Source organism: Geospiza fortis, unplaced genomic scaffold, assembly GCF_000277835.1.
Source record: "Geospiza fortis unplaced genomic scaffold, GeoFor_1.0 scaffold16, whole genome shotgun sequence".
Lineage (NCBI taxonomy): Eukaryota > Metazoa > Chordata > Aves > Passeriformes > Thraupidae > Geospiza > Geospiza fortis.
The window spans coordinates 7,652,757-7,670,285 of NW_005054302.1; the positions used below are offsets into that span (position 1 = coordinate 7,652,757).

The 17,529-nt window shown below is 35.2% G+C and overlaps 1 protein-coding gene across 1 annotated transcript in view; it reads left to right on the plus strand.

Moving 5' to 3' along the window:
• The first annotated feature begins 25 nt into the window (after positions 1-25).
• The window catches only part of PGR (progesterone receptor), a 30,437-nt gene continuing 12,933 nt past the window's right edge, over positions 26-17,529 (plus strand). The window contains exons 1-2 of the mRNA XM_031066101.1: positions 26-1,222; positions 11,408-11,524. Of these exons, the coding sequence (XP_030921961.1) occupies positions 1,216-1,222; positions 11,408-11,524 (124 nt within the window). The 5' untranslated portion in view covers positions 26-1,215. The remainder of the gene's footprint in view (positions 1,223-11,407; positions 11,525-17,529) is intronic.

The following is a 17,529-nucleotide window of genomic DNA, read 5'->3' on the forward strand; positions in this document are numbered from 1 at the left end:
CTCCGCGCTGCCTGAGCACGCCGCGGTGTCCCGGCTCCGCCGCTGGCACCTCGCGGCTTTGGGCACGGTGACGCCCCAGGGATGTTGGTTTGTTATCGCAGTGGGACTTCAGGGCCACCCCATGCCCGAGCCACTGCCCGGCCCCGGGACCGCGTGCTGGTTTCTAGCTTGTCCTCACTTTCAGCGATACCGTGTTCATCAATACCTAAATATTTTCCAAAATAGTTACCAAAAAAGAAGAACCAAAAAAAGTCCAAAAAAAAAAAAAAAAACCCAAAAAACTAAACAAACAACCAAAAAACCCCCCACCAAAACAAAACAAAACAAAAAAAATCCCAAAAAACCAAAAACCCAACACCACAAAAAGCAGTTGATTTCACACAAAAAAGAAAAACTGAAACACTTGTATATTGATTTGCTTGAATGAAATGGTGTACTATCATGCTGAGATCTGTATTACTTACAAGTAGATGCAACAAAAGGTACATGCAATGTTGCTGTTCCAATGGATATCTTTCTTTTAGTAAATGCAGTGCTTACCTAGATTAGTCTGCCTTGGAGACAAATATCATTGATATCCCCATCAGACTTAGTTTTTGCTGAGAACGCTGCAGCTGAATGGGGGGTGAAAAACTGATTATTAAAGATTTTTTTAGTTGAAATGAAATTTCATGTTTCCCATGTGAAAGAGGCCTTTGAAATTCAATTGTCATCTGTGTGATTCTGTCTCTGTACAGGGAAAAAAAATCATCAGTATGACTCCACTCACAAGAGTTGTTGATCTGAGGAAGATGAACATTTTAACAGTGTCCTAGATGGTACCTTTTTTGCTAAGTGGTTTAAAATATAACTTTCTGCTTTTTTTTTTTTGCAATGCTTTCCTATATTACCATAGTAGAGACAAACCATTAAGCAGAAAGGCAATCATACTTTAGTTTTTTCATGTCCTTCTGTATCTTGACTACAAATTTTAAAATGAAGTTTTTAATATCAAACTCCTTAATACAGGTAAGTAGTTACCTGCACAAAGCTAGATCTTTCATTTCTTTTTAATTCTTCTTCTTCTCAAGGCCAGATACGGAAACCAGCCAAAGTTCTCAGTTCAGTTTCGAATCACTACCCCAGAAGATTTGTCTCATCTGCGGTGATGAGGCTTCAGGTTGCCACTATGGAGTACTTACCTGTGGAAGTTGTAAAGTCTTCTTTAAAAGGGCAATGGAAGGTACTATGAGATGCCATTGTTCCTAATTATCTGAAATATATCTTCTAGACACTACGGCATACTGTTTATTTATTGCTCGTTTTTATAAATATTGTCACTGCAGTGAATTTCTTTGTTGTTTTATCAACAGTGGATATTGACAAAGTTCTTCCTTAATTGTTTTTTTCTAGTATTATTTGTTTTACTTTACTGTTTTGCTACTTATTATTTACTGTTTATCAGTTAATCTTTCCAGATAAGCAGAATTAAATAAAAAATTTGTGCATTATACAACTTGTTTTGAAAAGTATAAATAGTGTTCAAAGGAAAATATTCTGGGTATGAACTCATGATAGGCAAATAAGAATTGTTTATGGCTTTGTTCTCTTTTTGAAAATAAGAAATTTTTCTTGCTTTCAAGTTGCAAAGTTTTGGCTTCCTGGAAGTTATGGAGGTATTTAAAATTTCACTGAGCCTATTCAAGTCATAATAACAATAAATGTGTTTGACTTGTTCCAAATACTTGTTAAATTGCAAAGTCAAACTGCAAGTTTAATGAAACAGTAGCAATATCTAGGTTTAATTTTTCATTTTGGATTCTTTTATATGCCTTGTCCACTGAGATTTTGAATACAAATACAAGCGCAGACTGTTTTATATGGTTCAACAGGTAAAGCAGTAAAACAAATCTTTCTGCTTTTTAGACTTTGTCTCCCGTTTTGATTTTTATCTGATCCTGCCAGAACTAGGATATTCAAATTTCTGTTCCATGTATTTAACAAAACCATTGTTCTAATGCATAGGATTCCTTAAAATAAAAACCCTGCATCCTGTATTTTCTTGTGATACGTAGTTTTTCCTGCTTTAAAGATTTTATCTCTCTCCAAATGAAAAAGGGAATTTTGGAAACGTAAAAGCTTAGCATAATAATATAATTAGATTTTTTGTTTCACTGTGCAGTTACATTCTACTTTAAGCATATGCTCATGTTCTTCCTTAACATTAAATACTTGCAAAGTGGTCTTGGTGGTCTAAGTGAACTTTTGAGCCAGTGCCACATTTCTCCAATGCATTCAATGGGTTTCATGAGAAAATTACTAGAAATATTTGTGTTAGGCTGCAAAGCTCTTAAGTCACTTGCAGGAATACATTTAAGTTTCACTGCATCTGCTAGTTGGTCTCCTGGTTTGCCTTTGCATTTTTTTGCTATGTTTTTCTCAATTGGCCAAATATTTTTTTTAAAAGTCGGGGAGCTGAAGTCTTAATACTAAGCGTAGTGTCATTTATGAGTACTGTATTCTAAAATAAATTTTATTTTTGCTTTTTACCTATAATGTTGTAATAATTTCTTTGAATTTTATTCTGTCAATTTTAGATTTAATCTCTTTTCTAATTTAGTACTCAGTTCTGTTTGCAGTAGATGGACCTGCTCAAAAACATATTACATTTTTGTTCAGCAGAATTATTTTAACAAAAAATGTTAAGAAGGAATAACTTGATACAGGAAACATCTTAAAATTGTTTTCACAGACTGTTCAAAGTCTATATTGGCAGAGTCTTACCAGGTTAAGAATATAGAGTTATTTAGAGACAAATGAGAGGTCAATGCAGTTACGTAAACAAAAGTCTTAGGTTTTGCATGGCACCTTCATAATTTTAATTTTTAAATGAATCCACAGACTGGGATTCTGTTGAGGAAGTGTGTTTGGGTTTTCTAGTAAGGGTTTTTAAAGAATGTTCAAGAATGTGCATCAGAAACCTGACTGTAATCAGAAAAGATACAGGTTATTGAGTTTGATGGGAAGCGCAATGCCAAACAATGAGCAGTGTAGGCATTGGCAAAATGAGCAAATAGAGTTGTACCTGTTTTTGTGTAGAAAGTGCAAGACTACAGGGGGCTCCTTAGAGATAGGCTGTTGGACTTCTTATTTTCATTGCAGTATACTATATAATTATCAGCACTAAACCAATCCTATTTATTGACAGATATTTGATTTTCTATGGACTTTAAATACTTAAAAAAAATTTAATATCTGAAATAATGGTAGGAAATTGCTCCTCTGTAAAAAGACACAAAGTATTTGTATTTTAAATGAAGTAGAAAATAGTGTTTAAAATTCTCACTGGCAATCATATAAATTTGAAACATATTTCTTCCATGAAATGTCCCCCTGTCCATAATTTCTCTGAGCATAAATGCGTTACTTATTTTTTTAAATTTTTAGTGCTACTACAGACGTGGGATTTTTAATAATAATTCATGAAAATAAAATGTTAAATTTTGTGAGTAAAAATTCCTGGTCAAAACTCTACTTGTCATGTAATTTCCATACAGTACTGATCTTTATGAGAAATTAAAACATGATTGGAAATAGCTGGCTTTTGCTATTTCATGGATTTTCTCTATCTCAAGAGGTTTTTTTGTATGTTATGAGGTTTTGTGCATAGGTAAAAAAAGTACTTAATATAGTAGCTTTACATTTGTTGGAAAAGGCTTATTTTCTATTTTAATTATTTATGTAATCTGAGATGCATTTGCTGTTTCAGATCAAACAGCCTATTTTTTTTTTGTAATTTTTTTCACAGAAACTGTTCTATTTATAAACCATTTATTTTACCTTCCCTGGTGTGAGGACAATACTTTATTGGTTAAATACATCCATTAGAATAAAATGAACTGCTTTGTTATCCAGAAAACAATTTTTTTTCCATATCTAGTTTTTTGAAATAAAACCAGATTATTTAAATTATTATGACTTAACAATGATTTAAAACTGTATTTACTAATTATGATTTAGTAACACATTTGAATGTAACTAATACATACATATACAACTTAATGAGGGGTCAGAGTTATGTGAGAATCACAAGGATTACTTAGAATGCTTCTTGGCACTGAATTCTAAAATATATATGCATTGTAGATACTTTCTGTCTTTTGGGTTCCTGGTTCCCGATATGTTCCCCAAAAGGCTGTAGTTAATGTAATAAACATATATTTCTCAAGGCAAAATCTTGAAGCAGGTTAAACAAAAATGCAAGTCCTTTCTTTGGGAACGTGTAGTATAGCAGATATGTAAAAAAGTTAGTACTGCAAGTGAGGAAGAGAAAGGGGACAAAGATACTGGGTTGGTTTTACTTAGGAAACATTTATCTGCATTTAGAGGTTGTACATTTTCTGCTGGACTCCTACAAATAACTTTTAGTCTGTAGATTCACTTAATGTACAAAGAAATGACAAGGCTTTTAAAAAATACTTTAAAGATCTCCTTTGAGTATAATGAAAACAAAGAAAGTTACAGCTATTCATACTCAGTAAAGAAATTTGAAGAGACAAAGTTGAATTCATTGTGCTGATGGGGTAGTGCTGTTCCTGTCAGTGAAATGAGTGTGATGAGGATTTTGGAGATAAAATTAAAAAAATAAATCAGAAATAATATTCAAAATGCTTTCAAATATGTAGAATTACTATATTTGTAAGATAATTTGCTCTTGATGACCAGGTGTTATTTAACTGCTACCAATATATCTCATTCATGGTAATAAAAAGTAGAGGAGAATATTTCTAACAGGCATTAGGAGAATGAAGATTAAGGGGCAAACTTTTACTTTTTGATGACTAAATTGCCAAACCGTCATTTGTGATGTCTTATAAAGATTTCATAAAGTGAAATGATGCAGGGCACCTATGATCAAAATGCTTGTGGAACACCACAATGAGATGTTTCTCCCTTGAGAGGAGCCCAGTGTTCAAAATTTTGGGATTCTGGAACTGTTGCTAACACAGAGTTTCTTGGTAGCCTGCATTATTGCCTTCTTGTTGAAAGTGTCGCTTTTGCAGTAGTTTTACTAATGAAAATTTTGAATTACCCAAATCCTGCAAAAAAATTCAAGTGCTGTTTTTCCTATAATAAAGCCTCTTCTTATTTTTCTTCTCTATTTATATTTGCACTTTGCTTATATTGTTGATATCTAAGGAAAGGTAGTTGCCCAAACCCAGAGTCTGAGACCAACATGAATACATGATATTGCAGCAGATCTGTCAGAAACTGGCTCTTGGTTTGTTTAAATACCTGGGAATGTGTTACAAACTTGATCAAGTGATTGTAGAACATTTGTCTAGTTTTAGTATGTATTTTAAGATCAGGGTAACTCTGACCTTAAACTCTGTTGCATCAATGGCATCAGGGAACAAGCTCAAGCGCATGCAGCAGATAACATTTAACTGACCACGTGTGAACTTTCCTTCTATCTGAGATCTGAATTTGGTAAACTGGCAGAAAGTAAGATTTTCATGAGAGTTTTCACTGTCTGTATATGGAGAGGTTCTGTGGAGTGTCTGATGATGAGCTACATCTACACAGTAAGAAGTTTGATCATGACTTCAACCAAACTTTCTGATAAAGTTTATCTGACCTTCTCAGTGTTATGATAAGCAGTTTTGTGATGCCATTGTGATTCACTATATTCATAGTGCAATACTGTGCATAAGGAAAAGTGTTTGTCTAAACAGTTATGCTTTTCCATAGCTAAAGGATCTAAAATGGTACAGCATGCCAAGTATTAAAAAAATGCCAACCACTAGTGGAAAATCCTCTTTGAAAAGAGAGAAATAATAGTGTAGACACCCTTTTAGCTGTAAACTTGATGAAGCAGGTGTTAAAAGTTCCTTTTTCTCCCAGCTCTGAAGGGTTTTCTAATTCTTAATCTAACTTTCTAGTCTGGATCTTGGGATCAGAATTTGGTACAGCATATACCAGTATCACCTGATGGTGATAAAAAGTGTTCATGAAGTACAAAACATGCAAACACACAAAGCATACACATGGCAAGTTGAGAAATAAAAATGCTTTTCACTCAATATAACAGATTTGATGTTATTGGAGTATTCAAGATGTACAAACTAGCAGAATTTTGATAGATATCTACATTTTAGAATCTAATTAATCAACTAGAATCAAATTAATCTAAGGTGTATCAACAAGAGGCAGCAATATCTGGGTGTTTTGCATATTACTTTTTTCTTCCACCTTTATTTCTCATATAGTGGATGACCCTGTCCCACTGGTTCATTTGTAGGACAAGTCAAGGAATTTAAGAGAATATGCATGAAAAAATTTATCATGGTAATGTGCTATGATAATTCCACTAAAATAAGAGTGATAGGATGACTGAAATGGAAATACAGAGTCTTGTCTTGATAGAAGAATATAACAGGGATCAAAAGGAGAACAACTGATACTTTAGTGCTGTATACCTCTGAAATAGTTGGTGTGTTTTTAAAGTAGGTTTTGTGTTCAAATCCCATGTTTTATATTTGTAAGAAACAGACCTCCAGTTGACAAATATGCTGACACTTCCATCATTTTACATATTTATATCCCTGAGGTAGTTAATTACTTAAAAATTATGACCAGGGAACAAATGTGACACAATGCCATAAAAAAAACTGGAAGTAGTGATTTGCAGATGCTACCATATTCTGAAAGGGTATTAGCTGTGGGAAGTTTTTAATGTTATCAGTCAAAAATTTAGATCCCAAAACCTTATACATTTCAAGGTGTTGCAGTGGTAAACAGCCTAGGCAAACCAGTTGTTTCATACTGCAAATCAATATGAAACAATATTCCTAATTTTGCCGTTCGTTATAGTTTCCAAAAATTATGAGTTAATCTTGTTTCATTGTTTTTTCTTTTTCTTGTTGGAAATGATGGAACAGACAGGGAAATGTAAAAAAGATTAAAAAACAGGATTGTAGCTTTTGACTCTGTATAGAAGTGAGCGAAAACAAGGTAGCTACATTTAATTGTTCTGTTTTGTAGATATTATTTAAAAATTATACTCTCTTTGGAGAAGTGATTTTGGAAGGACAAACAATATCACAACAAAAGGCAGGAAGATTTTGAGATCACTTTACAAGAGGAGGAAAGAGTCAGTCAATGATGTTATAAACAATTATTTTTATTGCTTTCACTATGAAACAGATTATTATGAAGAAAGAAATTTTTCGTTGTTTCAGTTAGATTCCAGGATGGAACATATTCACAAGTTCTTCTGTTTTCTTCTGTTTTCCACTCTTTGTCCCCTTTGGTCCACTGAATCCTTAATTCTTTGCTGAGGAGCAGACTTGCATCAATAGCAGGTCTTTCTTTACACCAATATAGGCTACAGAGTGGAAGTCACAACACCTACTTAAGAACTAGAAGTGACAATTTTACTTCAGTGGGCCAAGAGGGAAATCAAGTCTTTATCAAAAGATTATGCATGGTAAAGTCCATGATGGATGTAGGTTTTGGTTAAGTAGTTGGAGTCAGAAGTCTCACTTCAGGGACTTTTTCTATTTTTATAGAAAACACACAGAAATAAAATCAATTATAAATTAAAACCCCAACAGCACTATCTGAAGTGTGTGGAATCTTGGAGACTAATAGCATGGGATGGCATACAGGGACATGGAGACTGTGTAGTGTAGATTCCTAGTTCTTCACAACTTTAAAAAAAACCCACATGATGAGAGGTAAATTCAATCCGCACTTGCTGTTTTGCACTTTGAAACAGTGCAAATAGAAGAGTGTTATATTTAGATCTGGGCTAAATTCTATATAATTTTACTTCCCATTTTACCAAGGATGAGCTATGCCAGACTGCCTAGCTATGGAAAACCTGTCTTGTCAGAGCATGTTCAGGGTAAGGATTACCCTGTATTTACTCTGACAAGTCAGGTTTTCCACAAGCTAGGGACTAGCCTGGTCTGTTGTCTTAGCTTCCAGAAGAAGCTAAGAGATTTTTACTCAAAAGCTACATCTGCACCATTATCTTTTGTTTAGGTGCACAGGTGAACTTATTTTCCATTTTTTAAATTTTAAACCCATGTTTATTGTCAGCTTCCACAATTCCATTGTGGTTTTTGTTTTGTTTTTGTTTGGTTTTTTACCTATTGATTTAATTGGAACTTTTTCAAAGGTTTATAAGATGTAAAACATACTTTTAGAAAATTATTGAGCAAAACCTTGAGGTGAGCCTTCAGGAAGCAAAGAGTTGACATTGGGAGACATTTGGCAGTAAAATAATTTGCAAAGAGATGCAATAGATGTCTGCAAGCTTTAGACAGAAATCTATAAGTAAAACACCATGAGGTGTTCTGCCAAGGTTGATGGTTTTATACAAAACCACTGGCAGTTAATAGAAATACAGGGAGGCAAAATCACATTTGAGAGAGAGAAAAAAAAGTGAGATAGTACTCTTCTTTCAGCTATGAGGAACTGGGAGTTTGCAAGTGTTTTGCTTCTGTGCAGGGTGGCAGCAGTACAGCACAGATGCACTTACCCAAATAACTGATTGCTGTGTCTGATACTCCAGGTGCAGATAAAGTTTTATTTTTTCCATATTTTGTACATCTACAAAGTGTCTGCAACTCTTGAGTTTACTGGAGTGACTGTAAGTGACTTACAGCATGTCAGTGAGCTAAGTTAATAGTGCAGTTTGTAAAGACACTGTATGTGCTACTTTCACCACTGGATTGAAAACCTCCCACTATAGCAGTAGTTATTACAGGACTTAAAACTGTGTTTGCCTGCTTACATTAGAACTTGCAGCTTTGCTAACACTAATGGGTTTTGATGGAAGTTTAAAAAAACACTATCCTACAAGAATCAGGAACATTTTAGTGACAGATAAAATTGTCTCTGTTTTCTCCATCAAGCTGGTCATGAGCCAATACATTGAGAGTAACCCTCAATGTGCACTTTCAAAAAACAGTGCAAAGTAAACATGCATAGGAAACTTAACATTAGGTGAAGTTTTTGAAGGTGTGGCAATTGCCAGAAAGTTCCCAGGTTCATATTTTTGTGAGAAATGCTAATAGAAAGCTTTTCCTTCAAACTTGTGCACTAGTGACTATAATACTATCTTTTTTTTCCCTGAATATTTTGTTTGCTTGTATGCTTTGTTTTTTGTTTTCCTTGTTATAATGACAGTGGTCATAGACAAGATACTGACTATCAAGCTACCAATTGAATGGTGATTTTATCTTGATGGAGGTTTTGGATACTTCATTAGTACATGCATTTGGTATAACTGCAGTTCTCAAGTATGGAAGGCAATTAGTTCAAACCTAGATGATCCTGAAGACTGAACTGTTGCAAACACATTTTCAAATACATATTTTATCATCCCAGGAAAACCTTCCAATCATTATCATCTAACTAAATATTGTCCAGAAATTTTGAAATTAGGCAAATATCTGGCATGTATTCATTTCTTACACAATCTCTCCTTCAGATGGCTGCTGTCCCTGAAATATTAATGTCAAGCAAGTAACAGTTTCTCAGAACCCAGCTTTGCACAATGGCAGAAGTGATTTCAAATGGGAACATTTACTCAGATTTATCTATTGAGATGAAATCTACACAGATCACTGCAATTAAAAACAAAATTCTTTACTGATGAAACTGAAAACTGCCAAACAATTGAAACTTATATGTTTTCCAAAAAAGTTATAGCTGAATCAGAAAGAGTGGAATACACTTTGGGACAGAAGGTATCAGGGAGAGATGGGGTAGAGATGAGTGGAATGGAAAACTCACATGAAGGTGTAAGTCAGGTACAGGATATGACTGTGGTTTCTTAAAAGGCTTGAAAAGAAGGAAGATGTTAACAGTAAGCATCAAGAAGTGCCTGAGTTTTTGTCACCATGATCTCCTGAGAGAGTTGGGCTGGCAGCATTTTGACTTCTAAGCAAATTTTACTGTGCCTAAATTCTAGTAATAGGTTTCATTTCTGACCTGATATACATTGGGCAGAGACACTGCTTAATCCTGTCTAATCTGAAACTTCAGAACATATGAACATGGAAGCGTACTTTTAATAACTGTGATTCAATTATGATTTGTTTTGTGAATGTGAAAAATGTTGTTCAGCCTTAGATTTATAATAAGCAGGGTAAGGTTTATATGGAGTCAGACCATCTTGTGAAGAATTAACAAATTCCCTAGAAAAGGGGTCCAGAAGAAATCTCTTTTCAGGGGACAAAAGAAAACCCCCAAAACAAGAAAAGCACAAAGAAAACTTTTAACTATGCTTAAGCATTCCTTTGTAAATTAGCTGTGCATTAAAGCACTAGAATGCCATGGAGCTGAGATAATACTCATGGATTCTAATTAAACTAATGGAGTTTTAAAATTCTTGCTGCTTATCAAAAGACTGAATGCTTTTTGTAGCTTATAAAGGCAAATAAATACAAGGAAAAACTGCAAGTAATCCCAAGGAAAAATTGTTCAAAGTGTTTTGCTTACTGGTCCACTGCCAATAGCAAGATGGATTTTTATTCATTTGTCTGCTTTTGGTAATGTTTCCTGTGAGGAGGAGTCCAGAATTGGAATTAATGAGACAAAGTAGATGAGAATTTCTTCTGATTAAAACATTACTAAGGTCATTTTTGTTGCCAGGCATTGTCTGTGGAAATGGTTTTTGTTTACCTGTAGTTTTAAAGAAAAAAATAAAAAGAAGAAATTGTTATGAAAAGGAATTTCAGACAATTGGGTTTCTTTCACTAAAATTAAGAAGTAAGCTGTTTATCTTTTAAAATGGTAGCACAGAAGCAAATGCAAAATTAAGCAATAAACTAAGCTAGTCTAAACCACAGAGTTACAATCCCCTTCTATTTGTCCTTTTTGGCTGTGTTGGCTGCACCGGGTCAGCTGGTAGTTCAGCAAGTTTATTACAGAACTGCTTGCCCATCAGAGGTCATTTGCTTTGCTTAAAGGTTGTTTTTTTTACACTACCCCAACTTCTTCATTCTGTTTGCTGTCAGAAACTCCACATCAATCCAAGCAAAATGTACTTAAGTTCTTTGAAAATAGGATTGATAACTTCACAGAAAAATAAGTTTTAAAGAAACAATTGGTCTGTCTTCGTGCTTGATTTACTTAAGAAATACTGTTAGTACAATAATTTAAGCAGTTCATGCTGACTTCTAATTATTTTGGAATTTCATAGATGAAGAGTTTTGCCCTTAAACAGACCAAATAAAGCATTATATTCAAATAGTAACAGTATTGGTCAAAGGTCAGCATAAAATGAAGGAGTTCTTTAATGGTTCAAGTACATGTTTTTCAATCTTCAGTTATTTTTGCTACATTTATACACAGAAATAATTTTTTCATGTTAGAAAACATGTTATTCACACAGTTTTTCTTTTTCCTGCAGGGCAGCACAACTATTTATGTGCTGGAAGAAATGACTGCATAGTCGATAAAATCCGTAGGAAGAACTGCCCAGCATGTCGCTTGAGGAAGTGCTGTCAGGCTGGTATGGTCCTGGGAGGTGAGCTGTTTTTCAAGCGGATTTATAAAAATAGGCAGTCAAGTACATTACCTTCAGTCTGTTGAGGTTAAACAACAGTACTTTGATACTGTAAAAGGAAAACCACATTCAAATATTATTTTTGGAAGAATTACCTAATGCTTTATACTTTCTTAGAATTTTTCTTAAGTGAATTTGGAAACCCTGACAAAACACCTTTCTGTACTTTGTATACTTACATTCATTTTCTTGAAGGGAAAGGAATTATGTCTTAGGTATATTTGTTAATAATTTTGGATCAGGTAGTTTTGTATAGGTAAAAAATATGTAGACTGAAATTGACACTAGAATCAGGAATCAGTACTGTGCTCTTCTGATTCAGGTTATACTCTTCATCATTGCTTTGAGTACATGTCAACAAAATTGTATCCTTCTGTTCCACCAGTGGTTGCACCAATACTGCAGGCTTTGCGTATTAGGTGCTAGGAAATCCCATCTTTGTATTAGTTCTTTCTGTAACAGATTTGGGGTTATTTTTTTTTATGTATCGTTAAATGAAATTGAGCACTGTGCCTTTGAAAACCTACAGGGAGAAAATGGTGTATGATTAGGTAGTCACATGGCAGGTTTTGATGTGCTTACAGGCAGGAATTATGCTTATTTTTGCTGGGTTTTTTTCCCCTATTTTGTGTCAGCACAAAGCTTGGAAATACGTGGCCAAGACTATAAGAAAATGGACATATTAAAGTGATAGAAAGAATATGTTCCTAAAGAGAGTTTAAAAAAAAGGTGGGGGGGAAGGACAAAAACCTGCTTTATTTCCAATTTAATATGTTTTTGCCCATCAAAGCCCTCTGTCTGTCTCTCTCCCCTGCTCAACCCTACATTCCCTCCCCCATATTTAAGTATTGTTTTTAATCCCTGAAGGAAGAACTAGCACTATATCCTGTACATCATTTCATTATCTTGCTGATCAGCATTCCTTGATAATGTAAAACATACATATAGTTTTCAGACTGATAGTTTGCACAGCTCTATGTTTCCAGCTCCTGTAAGCTGAATGCCAGCCCCATGGAGCTGGGGTATTCTGCACACATGGCCCTTGTGTCATTCTTACGTGGTCAGTCAGTGCCACGTCTCAGTTAAAAAAATAAATGGAGCTGACAAGCACACTGGGCTGACGGGAGAGGGACAAAAGGAGAACATGTCCTTTGGATCCTTCTCAGATTGAAGTAGTGTTTTAAAACTGGAGTAGCAGTGCAGTAGGGAAACAGTATTACTACAAAGGCAGAGCCTAAAGCCTTCTTTGCCTAACTTTGGAGGAGGAGGAAACCAGGAAGGCAGAGGTCCTGAGTAGGCTGTGAAAAATGCAGAGTAAGAATGAAGACGCAGGAAGAGGAATTGGCAAATGTAGTGCCTGCCTTTTAAAATTTGGGAGAACGTGCAAGGTTTGATCAATTTGACCTCTTAAAATATATACCTGTCTAAGGCAGGTGGCTTAGACTGGATGATCTTCAGATGCCTTCCAATCCAAACCATTTTTTTATTCTAATGGGTGTAAATTAATACAGATAAAAATTCATTCCTGACTGTAAATTTTGCATAGTTAGGAGTTTGATTATGCTCTAACCGAAATTATTATTTATGATAACCTGGATACACCAATAACTAAACTTTATGTGTTTCAACATCACAGGTAGCAGTTTCAACAAGCAGAAGAGTGCGAGATGACTCACTGTCATTGTGTAGTCCTTTTGCTTCAGCATTGTTCTGCATAGTAATGCTACATAGGAAAAGTCGCCAGCAGGCTTGACTTAATTTTACACTTTTTGTGCATTTATGGATGCTAGTTTCTCTAGTGTTTTTTAACATATACATTTTTCTCTGGGTGTAGGTGCTAGGAACAGAAAAAGTTGGACACTTTTGCCAGCAATATTGATCAGATGGTATGTCCTCATTAGTGTGTTCTCATAGTAAGATGTTCCATCCTCCTACAAAACTTGAGGATAAAGATGCTCTGACTTTTATTTCATTACTATAATGAATGAAAAGAGTAAAATCTTCATCTTTCTCACCACGTTTTCAGATCACCTTTTTTTCTCAGGTATTACAAAGCAAGCGTAAATATTTTCTTTGTATTTAATGCTAGATTTTTGTACCTAGCCAGTTTGTTGTGTTGCTTAGTCTTCTTCTAAGTATACCTAATCAAAGCTGTCTTCCATTTTTTGAGAAGCCTGTGCAGTCTAGTTTCTCTGGTTCTTAGAGAGGCATTGCATTTCATCAGATCTCTGCCCTGATATCCCCACCTACACCATCTTCTGGAAAGGAGTAATCTGGCAGCAAATAGAAAGCAGAAGAGAATAGTTGGGCAATGGAAAAAAGGAAATACTGAGTGGAGCTGTGACTGTGGCACCTCTATTTTTTTTTGTCAGCTGCTTCAGGTTAACTGTCTCAGGTGCTCCTAGTGATGCCAACAATTCTGGGGGGATTAGGAAGCTAATTGTTCTATGTGGGCTGAAATGGAGTGCTTAGTACTGAAAGAAGAAGAAAAGACAAATGTAGACCAAAAATGAGGAAAACCAGAGTCAAATTATACTCTTTGTAAATGATGTTTTAAAATTCAAGCTGCAAACAAAATCTGAAGATAGGCTGTTAACTATATACTTTTTCTATGGTTATATTGTTGCCCTTCTTGCTTTTGCTCATCTGACATTTCTTACAATTCCTTTGTTGTCACATGAGCAAAATTTCCTACCCATGACTTGATGTGCTGATCAACACAATATGATTCATATATGGAGTGTTACAGGGCTTAGGTAATTTTCCCAAAGACATCAGTGATCAAAGGGCTGGGAAGCCTGCCAAGCAAGGAAAGGGTAAACATGAGCCAGCAGTATGCCCAGGTGGCCAAGAAGGCCAATGACACCCTGGCCTGTATCAAGAATAGTGTTACAACCAGGATTAGGGCAGTGATTGATTGTCCCTCTGTACTCAGCACTGCTGAGGCCACACCTTGAGTGCTGTGTCCAGCTCGGGGCCCCTCTCTACAAGAAAGACGTTGAGGAGTGTGTCCAGGGAAGGGCAACGGAGCTGTGGAAGGGTCTGGAGCATAAATTCTATGATGAGCAGCTGAGGGAGCCAGGGTTGTTTGGCTGGGAGAAAAGAGGTTCAGGAGGGACCTTCTTACTCTTTACAACTCCCTGAAAGGAGGTTGTAGCAAGATAGGGGTCAGCATCTTCTCCCAGGGATCATGTGGCAGTATGAGAGGACATAGCCTCAAGCTGTGCCGAGGGAGATTCAGCTTGGCCATCAGGAGCAAATTTTTCACAGATAGAGTTGTTAAACTTTGGAATGGGCTGCCCAGAGAGGTGGTGGTGTCACCATCCCTGGAAGTGTTTGAAGAAAGGCTGGACATGGCGCTTAGCGCTCTAGTTGACAAGGTGGTGGTGCATAGAAGTTTGGACTTGATGGTCTTGGAGGTCTTTTCCAAGCTAAAAGATTCTGTGATTCTCTGATTCTGTGAACTGAATTTGTTCAGCCTTGAGAAAAGAAGGCCTACGGGACACCTTATCTCTGGTTTCCACTATTTAAGGGTGACTGCAAAGAAGATGGAAACTCCCTTTTTACAAACAGTCACATGGGAAAGGCAAGGGATAATGAGTACAAGTTACTCCTAGGGAGATTCTGATTAGACACCAGAGGAAAATATTCTACAATGGGAAAAATCAGCCATTGGCATTATTGCCCCAGATAAGTGGTGGACTCATCACTGTTGAACACTTTTAAGATTCATCTGGACAAGGTGCTGGGTCATCTTGTCTAACTGTGCTTTTGCCAAGGAAGGTTGGACTGGATAGTCCTTGAGGTTCTTCCCACCCTGAAATTCTGTGATTCTGTGATAAAAGCCCATATGCAAATTTCCAATTTTTGGAATAAAGTACATGCTTAGAGACATCCTTGAATATTTTAAATGAATTGGAATTGGCGATACTTTAAATGTCTTCTTGTGTTTACAACCTATATAGATCAAGATTTTTTGTGCATTTGTTATTTCTGCCATTTAGAACTTACATAGAGATATTTTTGTTCTTTTACCTCTGATACTTAGTTTCTTATTGCTGGCCTTGAGTTAAATACAGACTTACTATATTACTTAATTAACATGAGAAACACTGAAATTTTACAGGATATTAATGATAAGTTTCCAAAAATTACTCTATTAATTAAATTAAACTTAGTTCTTAGGAAAGTACACCTATCTTCCATTGAATGGCAACTATATAGATAAAAGTGTAATATTTTATTATGTGGACAACAGTTCCATTTTTCAACCCTAAATTCAAAGCAATATAGAACCCCTGAAATATTTTGAAAGAAATTCTAAATCAGTAGTAAGTAAATTATAGAATAGCAACCAATAGCTTCAACAATTTATTTCCCTATATGGACCGTTTCGTCTTTCTTAATCAGTAGAAGGAAAGTATCAATAAAAACATGCATTTCACAGTACTGTATTTGTCATTTTCTTTGGAAGTGTTAATTTTCTTTGGGCTTTATAACCTCATAACTTGAGTCATTAATCTATCCCCTTTCTAATCTTAAACCTAATAGGACAGCAGGTAGCTGGATCAGGTCCTGGAATAAACAAGTACTCAACTCTTTTATTTATTATGAGTGAATCTGTAATTTCTTCAGGCTGATTATCACGGATTCCTTGTTCAGCTGTATTGCTAAATTACTGTGTCATTCATTGTTTCAATCAGCTTTCAGTCCGCAGTGCAGTGATTACATGCAGAAAAAGGTGAATTAATTTTCCAGGTAATATTTTCTGAGGTAGGATCAAAGGGTTTATTAAAACCAAGATGTGTTCCTTCTGTTTTGCTGCTTTCTCTATGTTGTATACACCCTCCTAAGGTGTAGATGGCTTCTTTTTCTACACAAAAAGCAAGAGCATAGTGACCTTAAAGTAAGGGCTATTGTGTTCTTTCAAGAATAATACATCATTGATACTTTTCACCTCATTACAGGGTAAGGAGAAGGGTAGTGAGATGTTAAACTTCTGCTAGAAACCCAGCCCTTTTATTATAAATTGTCTACCATCAGTAGTGTCTAATTGTCTGTATGATTCTGTATACCTAGTTAAAAATATTAAAATACAGAATTATTACAGTAAGGAGAAAATCATAATATATTTGATGGTGGGATTAAACAGATTTTTTTCAAGGTTTTCTAGGTACATGTAGAACACAAACGCTATAAACACTATTTATAGTAATCAAGGGTAGGGGAACAGTGAGTATGAAGAAACTGCTTGAGTGGTTAGCTGTCTTAAAGTGAAGTAATGAAAATGTTACAAAAAAAGTGTGTGCTAAATATGCACAGACATATAGTATTAAGAAGTATATATTATAGTATTAAGAAAAAGTAGTTGTCAGAGTCAATTGATATTATTTACCCATTATGGGACTAAGGGGAGACATTTACTTATCTTACAGCAAAACTTACCTGCTTTATAAACAGCAAATTAAAAACTAAGCTATTGTCAAATCTCCATTGTTTTCCTTATGTCCTTTAGAGTTTTTATTAATTTGACGTGGTCTCCTTTGTTGTAGATGGGAAAGTTTGCTGTGAGTTATTAATAGTCACCTCTCTTGTAGATAGGTAACAAGTGGAGTTGTTTTACTGAAGGCTGTTAAGCAACATAATTAGCAATAAACACACGAGCAGTTCTGCAAACCAGTGTGACATTAATTCTGATACATTTAGTCACTTGGAAACATGGGTACTTATTAACTACTAACATTTCCATGTGATAACTATTCTGTTTGGTTTCTTTCTTTACTTGTTCTCTGAACTGTAAAAGTATCTGAAGCCATTATTTCTGAAAATACCTGAAATCATTATTTATGAACTATCAAATGCATTGTTACTTCTGTTTTCCTTCATGCCTACACAATACTTAGTGGGAAATTCTCAGCAAGTTTATGACTATGTATAGGTTTGTTATTATAAAAATTGACTCTAGG